Source organism: Echinops telfairi, unplaced genomic scaffold (assembly GCF_000313985.2).
Source record: "Echinops telfairi isolate 266 unplaced genomic scaffold, ASM31398v2 ScPeMD7_7468;HRSCAF=8506_1, whole genome shotgun sequence".
NCBI classification, from domain to species: domain Eukaryota; kingdom Metazoa; phylum Chordata; class Mammalia; order Afrosoricida; family Tenrecidae; genus Echinops; species Echinops telfairi.
The window spans coordinates 7,639,031-7,648,768 of record NW_022111370.1 but is presented as its reverse complement, the minus strand read 5'-3'; the positions used below and the strand labels follow the sequence as shown (position 1 = coordinate 7,648,768).

Genomic DNA, 9,738 nt, shown 5'->3' with positions numbered 1-9,738 from the left:
ATCCCACCGGGTCGCTGTCAAGGCAACCCTCAGAAGGAATCCCGGTCCTCGTCCATCCTTTCCTTCACAGCGCTCCCGCCACTTTGCAGAGAGCAGGCGGTGGCCCTGTGACCCAGAAGTCAACTGCAGTCTTGCAAAAGCTGAGAGGCCCCTGGAGTCCCTGCCGGATGTTTGCAGAGGGTTACTAGTGGTCGCTGCTTCTCCCTGAACATGGAGGATCTGGATCTGTCTGCCTCGGAGCCTAGAAGGGAGGTAGGGCTGCCGCTGTCCTAGAAGTCCTTTAAAGAGCGGTCAACTTTTCTGGGTCCAGCCGGTCCACGCGGGCACTTGCGGGAGGAGGGAGGATGGGCAAAGGAAAGGCGGTGGTGCCCTTGGTGAACCCAGCTCCCCCTCTGCTCGCTCTCTCTTTCTCTGCCCAGCCCGAGACTGACCCTCCTCTGCTGGGCAGCGGCGCCCCCGCGGGCGCCCCCGCCCCCGCCTCCGAAAGCTCCTCCGGGCGCCGCCGGCTTCGCCTCATCCTGCTCATCAGCTTCGCCCTCCTCGTCCTGGTGGCCTGCGTCCTGGTGGCGGGAGTCTTGTGGTGGCGGAGCCAGCGCCAGCAGCCGCCCGAGCCTTTGCACTGGCAGGGTGCTGGCACCACGGACAGTATCTCCGAGATCGTCCTGGGGAGATGCTTCACCTACACGCGGGTGAAGCGACCTGAGCTGCGGTGAGTGGGGCGCGCGGGGAGGCTCCGAGAGAGGACTGGGCTGTGCTGGGCACCCCTGCACCCCTGGCACTGGACAGGCGGCCAGAGGGCCAGAAGCAAACATGGGGACGGGGACAGGGAGGTGGGGAGCCACCGGGTACGCTGTTGGTTCTGTGCGCAACAGGCTTGAGCCCCTAGCTTGGTCTCCGAGCTAACGCTCCCACTTCTGAGAGGACCCGGTTCGACCCAGCTGCGGGGCTGCCTCCGGGGTGCAGCCCACCCCGGCGGGTGGGGACGGACGGGTATGGTCTGCGGGGCGCCAAGATTTGCCTGGCTTTTGCTGCTTTGCTTGGCGTTGCGCTTTGCTCTTGGCCCCAGAACGCCCGGACCAGGACAGAAGCCACCTGAGCAGTCAGAGGTACAGGAGGAGGGCGTCCCAAAGGGCTTTCTTTGTACATGCGTTTAATTTATTTATTTTCTAATTTAATTTAATTTCTTAATCGTTTTATTAGGGGCTCATACAACTCTTACCACAATCCATACATACATCAATTGTGTAAAGCATATTTGTACATTCATTGCCCTCATCATTCTCAAAACATTTGCTCTCCACTTAAGCCCCTGGCATCAGGTCCTCATTTTTCCCTTCCCTCCCCGCTCCCCCCTCCCTCATGAGCCCTTGATAATTTATAAATTATTATTTTGTCATATCTTGCCCTGTCCGACGTCTCCCTTCACCCACTTTTCTGTTGTCCATCCCCCAGGGAAGAGGTCACATGTAAATCCTTGTAATAGGTTCCCCCTTTCCAACCCACTCTCCCTCTACGCTCCAAGTATTCCCACTCACACCACTGGTCCTGAAGGGATCATTCGCCCTGGATTCCCTGTGTTTCCATTTCCCATCCATACCAGTGTACATCCTCTGGTCTAGCCAGACTTGCAAGGTAGAATTGGGATCATGATAGTCAGGGGCGAAGGAAGCATTTATTTCTATAAAACCAGATCCCCATTCTTCTGGCAAGCCACAGAAAGCCTGGGAGTAGTAAACTCATTGTAAACAACACACACACACACACACACACACACACCCTTAAAAAGTTAAGACGTGACTTGCTCCTTTAGGCGGATCTGCTTGTTATTAAATGTCTAATTTCCTACAGACCTTTAGAAACACCACCCAGATTCGTTTATGGGACCTTTCTAGAAATTTCCTCCTCAGGCACTCTCCCAGCCACTAACCCCCTGACCCCTAGCTCCCTACCCGAACAGAAAAATGATCACAATATTAGTTCAGACTTAGTGCATCTTCTGTGTGGAGGAGCCCAGTGCGCTGCACCCAGTTTTCCTGGCTGTGAGCAAACCTCGCTCACTGCCATCATGTCCCAAGACTGGAACTCATGACCAGAGTAGGGAGCCCTGTCTTTCTCCTGGAGAGCAGCTGGTGGATTCTAAAGGCTGACTTTGTGGTTAGCAGGCCAACCTGTGACCACGATGTCCCCAGGGCTCCTCGTGCTGCGTTCCTTCCTGAAGTGTTGCCCATGGGAACCCACACAGAGGCACTAGGATGACAGATCTGACCATCAGCATCAGAAAGGTCATAACCTTGAAAGCCCAAAGGAGTAATTCTACTCTGAACACCTGAGGTTGGCTGTGTGGGTCTCCCAGGATTCTACACTCTAATCTGGGCGGTCTTTCTGATGGTCTGTAGGAAATCAGACATTCATTAACAAGCTGATCTGCCTCATGGAACAAGTCACGTCTTGGCTTTGTAAGGTTTCTTTAGGGAACAACAAAAATCCTTTTTTAAAGTTGCTCTTCAAGTTGCCAGATCTTTCTTCCTCACTGCTGGGTGGATTCAGACAGTCGACCGTTAGGTTAGTTGTTGCTGGGTACCAGCTAGTCAAGCCAGACCCACAGCAACCCCATGTACAATAGAATGAACACTGACCTGTCTTGCGCTATGTTTGCAGTGTTCTTATGTTCTTATAACACTGCTGCAGCCACTGTGTTAAGCCATCTTGTCAAGGGCCTTCCACTTTTTCCCTGCCCCTCCATTGTGCCAAGCATGTTGCCCGCCCCTGACATGCCCAAAGTACCTAAGGCCAACTCTGGCCATCTCTCACTTCGAAGGAGCATTCTGGTTGTACTCCTTCCAAGACAGGTTTGTTTGTCCTTTGGGCACTGCATGGTACTTTCAATATTCTTCTCCAGCACCTCGATTTGAATGCAGCCATTCTTCTTCATCTTCCTTATTCAGTGTCCCACTTTCACATGCACATGAGGCAATTGAAAATATTCCGGCTTGAGTCAGGTGTACTTTTTTGTAATACTAGTAGTAGAGGGGAACAGATCTGTTTGGGGAGAAGTCCAACCAGAATGCTTCTTAGAGACAAGGATGCTGAAATGTCATTTTATATACTTTGGACATGTTGTCAGGAATTGGTCCCTGGTGAAGGACATCAGGCTTGGTAAATCAGTGGGCAGTACAAGAGAGGAAGGCCTTCAATGAGATGGATGGACACAGTGACTGCAAAAATAGGCTCAAGAATAAGAACAATTGGGAGGATGGCACAAGATAGGATATTGTTTACTTCTGTTGTACACAGGGTCACTCTGGGTCTGAACGGACTCCCTGTCACCTAAATACAATGACAACCGAATGAAAACTGCCTGTGTTCCCCTGGGACTTTAATCCCCAAGCCCAAACTCTACAAACTCACTCCTATTATTGAAGCCATTCCAATTAGTGTCAGTTATTTTGATTTCTACTTCCACGACTTAGCTTTGCCTCATTTTGAAGTTGTTTGTAAAGTTAGAAAAAGCTGACAAAGAGACAGCCTGGGAGCTGATTTGGCACCCCGTGAGAGAGATTTCACTATTCCTCCTTCCCAAACCCACCTGATCAATTGCTCAATCGAGCAGACCAGTGAAGAACGGCCCCCGCCTCCCTGGAATCTTCAGGGGGTGTTCCAGCTGTAAATAGTGGAGGTTTCACTTCCAGTTGTTCTGGAGAAAAGATCCCCCAGCAGCCCAGTAAGTGGTTTGTGTTCACCGAGAATTAAGTACTTAATTGAAACTAGACACTGAGAGTTCCATTAGCTTCTGTAGCTGAAAATATCAATGGCAGGAAATCTGATTTCAAACGGTAATGCAAAAGAGCAGTCCTATTTCTGTTTCCACCTTTCCCTGAATATTTGTCTGAACCGCCCCCTGCCCTCCACCCAAACACCCAAAGTCACTGCCAGAGAGTCAATTCCAACTCATAGCAACCCTATAGGAGAGCATAGGATAGACCTGCCTATCTGGGTTCCTGAGGCTGTAGCTTAAAAAAAAAAAGCATTGGCACATGTTCACATATCATACAATTCAGTAGTTCAATCTCATCAAGAAGAGTTGTACAGTCATCACCACAATCAGTTTCGGAATATTTTCTTCAAGCTTGTACTCATCATTATTACCTTCCCATTTCCCTTAACCTCCCCAGCCATACTCCCAAGGAACTATTAATCCAATTACTGACTCTATAGACTTGCCTATTAGATTTCAAATACAGAAAAACAAAAACAACAACAACAACAAAGTCAAACAGATAAAACCTCAATCAAAAAGAAATCAAAAAGTATAAAAAAACTAGAAAAAATGAGTCAAAAGAGAGATCAAATGACAAAGTGTACAATTTTAACTTAACTGCATCTGCAAAAATCCACTTTCTAATGCATTCTGCATAAGAGCACATCCCTGGTCTATGGTCAGAGGGCATTCCACAAGAGGCTTAATCCATGTCTATCTCCCCTTCACTTATTCTTTTTTTAAGGGAAACAACAATTTATCACGATGCGACCTATTGGTCCAGTTGTGAGGATTTTGTCTTCTTTACATTGAGTCCTAATCCATACGGAAGGATGCGATTCTTGATCTGCCCCAGCAAGGGCTTCAAAGCCTCCTGAATTGCAGCAAGCAAAGTTATGTCATCTGCATATTGAAGGTTCTTAATAAGCCACCACTTTTCTGTCAGTTTGTCGTACTGTAGTGGATTGTGAGTTGCTGTGATGGTGACAGCTTTGTCACTGGTATTTCAAAGGCCAGCAGGGTCACTCAAAGAGAACAGGTTTTAGCAGAGCTTCCAGAGTAAGAACAGGTAAGGAAGAAGGCCTTGGCTCCACACTTCTGAGAAAATAGCCGCGGAAAAACCTCAGGAATGATTCTATTGATAGTGTCATTAATTTAGCCAGTGGCATAGAATTTAGGACACGGTTGAGAAAAAAGGCAATTATGAGTATAGGCCAGCTATGAACCACAATACATCAGTTGTTGACTAGTACAGATTAAACTCTTAAGTGATTGGACACTATTTACACAAACAATGGGGGCTGGTGATAGGGCAAAACTTTCTATAATTTCATTCACAATAGCAGAGCCATGCCTACTCGATTAATACATATCATAATGAAACAGAGGGCATAATATAGCAACTATATGGTAATTCATCATTCATGGGGCAACCTCAAGGCAAGAGATTCAAATCAAAGCGTAATGTCTGCCAGTTCTATGCGCTTGGGATAGCAGCCAACTGTTTCTTCTATCACTAGGGAGTTTCTGCCTTACGTCCAGGTGAGTTTGACAAAATGCCTCATTCACTTTATGGGGTTTCCACACCCAGTCCTTCTGGGGTGGTCTATTAAGGCTGCCAATGCTCCTCCAAAGAGCAGAGTCTAACACCCCAGTAGTCTATAGCACTCAGCCGGGGCCACCCAGGGCTGCATAGAAACTCAGTCAGAGTGTCCACATAAGAACTTAGTACCAGGCATGTTCTCCCCTGGCAGATTCTATATAAGTATTGTTAAGCATTTCTTCCTGATGGAAGGTTTTTCATCCCGCTTTGCTGCCAACAGAAATGTAATTGCCTTCTTTGAGACTAATGTGCCGCTCTCCCTCCATCTTTACTTGAATGGCCAATGAGCTTTGCTTATCACTCTGGTAGGAGTGAGTGTCTGTTGGTTTGGGGTGAATGGAGCTTCAGGTCAAACTCACCTGTAGCACAGTGGCATCACATGGTACTGTGTGCCAACGGTAATAGAATGCAGGGGATGTGCAGGAATAGAGCAAAGCCTGTAGATGGGGATGAAGAGCGAGCACCCAGAGCATCTGGTTGATGCAGCTTCTGATGCCCAAATCTTCTCACAGTGGGTGCCACCCCATATATGATGGCAATGATAACTAGACTGCTGGCTAACTAAGCGAGAGCTTGGGGTCAGGATTAGGCATTTCTTGGACAGTTCTCTCCATTCCTGGACTAGTAGGAGTTCTGGGAGAGAAAGAATGCTTTGTTCATCTCTGCATCTCCTAGCTATTACGAATGCTGATTGACCTATTACAATCACTTAATAGATGCACCACACTGGTTGAGCTCCAACATGAATAGTGAGAGAATTAATCAAAGAAAATTCTTCAGTTGGAATTTACTGGATGGCAGTGAGTTTGGTTTGAGATCTGTTTTATTTACTGTGGTGGCCCCAGTGTCTAGTCCAGTGTTTAAGAGTTCATAGACACTCAATAAATAACTGTTAAATGAATAAATAGGTAAACAGGTGAAAAAAGAGAAAATTCTCCATCAATCTTATTTTCTGATGAACATGTCTGGGCCCATGTTTAATATCTTTTCTACTTCTTTTATTTTCATTCTACAAGTTACTTTTGATTCTCCTTCCTCTTTAACATTTCTGGAAAGATTTCTCAGAAGCCAACTAACCTTTCTTTCTTTTTTAAAAAAAGATTCCTCAAGTTTCCCCTGTCAGTGTCCGTTCAGTAAAATTCATTACTACGCAATAGCAAACGCATGCAATAAATCACATGGACATGACATGTGGCTGGTGCTGTACTAGGCATGGAATTTCCAAGAAAAAGTAAGACACAGGTCCTATTTCCTAGCTGCATTTGAACTATGGTACTGGTCGAGGATATTGAAAGTACTGTGGGCTACCCAAAGAACAAACAAGTCTGTCTTGGAAGAAGTACAATTACAAGCCACTCCCAGGAAGAAAGACAGAGATTTCTACTCCTGTATAGAGTTACAGTCTCAGAAACTCACGGGGACAGTTCTACCCTGTCCTATGGGTATGAGCTGTATGCATTGGCATACTCATTGGCAGTGAGCTTAGATTTTATTTTTTAGTATTTTCAAAAATGAAACCAGTTGCTGTCCAGTTGATTCTGACTCAAGGTGACCCCATGCATTTTGGACTATTCTGCGCTCCAGGGATTTTAGATGGCTATGATCTTTCAGAGGGACATCTTTCTTCTGAGGCACCTGTGGGTAGATTTGAATGGCCAAATTTTTCTATTAGTAGCCCAGTGCTGTTCTAGGGGAGAAAGAGATCTCAAATCCAAATATAAGTTATGGAAACACCTTTACTAAATTTTAAAGATGATGAAGACAATTCATCCGGATGAGGGAGACCATCCCCACAAGGCCATACTGGCATCTGTGTTAGGCTGGGTCCTCTAGATGCAAAACCAGTCATGCTTATATGTGTTGTATATGGAAAGAGATGTATATCAAGAAATGACAAAAAAAAAGAAAGAAATGACTTAAACAGTTGTAGAGATAGGTACGTCAGCAAGATGGCAAAGCAGAGGGAGAAGGGTGCAGAGGGAGGAGGGTGCACAGGTTGGTGGGTGAAGAGGGCCAAAGTTGGCGGTGGGTCCTGGGGTGAGAACTAGGAACCACACAAGATCCAGCTCCAGCAGATGGTGAAGAGCCAACAAGAGTTCAACTTTGCTCAGTCTCTCTTTTTTATACAAAACCAAACCAACGAAAAACTTTTGACATCAAAGAGGTGTCATCAGGCTGTGAGGTAATAGATAGTGTGAGCTTCACCCCTACCTTTATTCAGCAGTGTCCAGTTGACATAATCCCTAACCTTCACAGCCTACAACGCTATACAGAGACAAGACTGCTTGAGTAGGTCATGGGAGTGCAAGAGAAATTCACAGAAGCAGGATAGGTGGCAAATCAATGTGTCACCATTTCAGGCAAGACTACAGAAATGTGAATAGAACTAGTATTGGCACACATACATTATTCTAAATAGAAAAGATCACAGGATTGGTTCAGAGACCAAGGAAGTCCGGCTCTGTCTCTTGACTCTGTGACCCTAGTATCTGAATTTCCATCCAGGCAAGTCTCCGAGGAAAAGGTTGGCCCTCCATGGACTGGCTTTGGCAGTGGTAGTAATCCATTTTCAAATATACTCTGCCTGAGGGCAAAGCTTTTCACACTGCTGGTCAATGGTCAGAAAGAATTCAATGGAACCTGAATCTATATGGAGACTTGACATGCATTTAGGCATTTCACTTTAATTCAGAGCCTCTCGCAAACTTAGTGCTCTGAATTTAAGCTCCAATACAGTGTTTAAGCATCTAGCCTCACCTAGAGGCTCCTAACTTACTGCCATTAAGTCAATTCTGACATAAAGCAACCCTATAGGGCAGAGAAGAACTGTCCCCTAGAATGTCCAAGGCTGTAAATATTTATAGGAGCAGAAATCCTTATTTTGCTCCTTTGGAGTGGCTGGTGGGTTTGAATTGATGACTGTGTTAGTCTGGGTTGACTAGAGAAACAAATCCAGGGAGACTGTCATATGTGTATAAGAAAGACCTTTATATACAAGAGCAGTTGAATATTGAGAAAACAACCCAGCCCAGTTCAGATCAGGTCCATAAGTCTGATATTAGCCCATATGTCTGATACCAATATATAAAGTCCTCTTCACACTCATGAAACACAATGACACTGAATGCAGGAAGATCACCCACAAGTCTTGTGGGTCCAGTGGCGTCATAAGCATCTCAGCACTGGCAGCAGTCTCCACATGGCTTCTCTGGCTCTAATAGCCTCTTTCCATGTGTCTTCTCCACAAGGATGTTTCCCAGGGAGTGAGCAGCGAGTGTCTTCCATCTCCATGGAGGAATACAGGCATTCCCAGAATCCTCAGAAGAAGGCCATGACCACACAGAGGCCTCATTGGCTATGACTTGAATGACTGCCTAGACTCCCCCCTTCACTCTAAATCCTCAAATTGACACCAGATTATTAACTACCACACTGACCTTGCAGTTATTAGCCCAATTCATAACCCACTACACTTAGGTATTTATAAAGCAAGAAAGACCATGCTAATTATCATGAGTGACAGATCAATGCCACAGAAAGTCAGAAGAGGGCCTTACTCCACCAGCAACTTTGTGAACACAATAACAGCTGTTCCTTTCAGAATGAATTTCAGTAGGGAATGCTTTTGCTGGGTGCTGCACTGTTGAAAGAAGCCCAGGAGGCAGATGAGATGTTACTGCTCTGGGAAGGTTGCTTATTCTTTATCCAGTTTCCACATATATGGTAATAAGAATGATAATAATAATAATAATAATAATAATCCTCAAATAAAGACTTCACATTTCCTTCTCTGTTGTGTTGGATAACAGCTACCAAATACTTCTTTCTAAGACCACAGTCAGGTGGACCGAGAACAGATTTCATAAGGTAAATGGACAGAGTCCTTCAGTCCCTCAGAAAGGTACATGTTGGCCACTAGCTCAGAGTCCTGCTGGGCTCCTTCACTTTTAAACCTACTGGTTCCCAGTACTCCTTTGGATTTGAGGAACTGTGGGAATGACTCACAGAACACGCAGAAGGTACTATACTTAAGACTTCAGATTTATTCTAGCATCCAGTGTAAATTTGGATGGGCACAAAGAACTGGCACACAGGGTTCCCAAAGTGAAGCCTCCGTGTCTCAAAGGGCTTACTATCATTCCACATGCATTAGCATGCTTCACTAACCAGGGAGCTCATGGAACATCCAAGCCCAGAGCTTTGGTTGGCTCTCACAATCTTCTGATGGAGGCATTTTGCAGAGGTATAATTTATGAAAGCATCCCTCTCCTTTTCCCTGAAGCTAGATATCAGGTACCAGGTGGTCTTGGTAGCCTTGCCAATCTCTCACTCCCTTGTAAAGACCCTATTTCCTAGCTGCATTTGAACTATGGTACTG

At 45.9% G+C, this 9,738-nt stretch overlaps 1 protein-coding gene across 1 annotated transcript in view; it reads left to right on the top strand.

Annotated features, from left to right (window-relative positions):
• Positions 1 to 497: 497 nt before the first annotated feature.
• CD38 (CD38 molecule) overlaps positions 498 to 9,738 on the top strand; it is a gene marked incomplete at its 5' end in the record, with an annotated part of 53,230 nt that continues 43,989 nt past the window's right edge. Inside the window, one exon of the mRNA XM_004707841.2 lies at positions 498 to 709. Coding sequence (XP_004707898.2) covers positions 498 to 709 — 212 coding nt within the window. The remainder of the gene's footprint in view (positions 710 to 9,738) is intronic.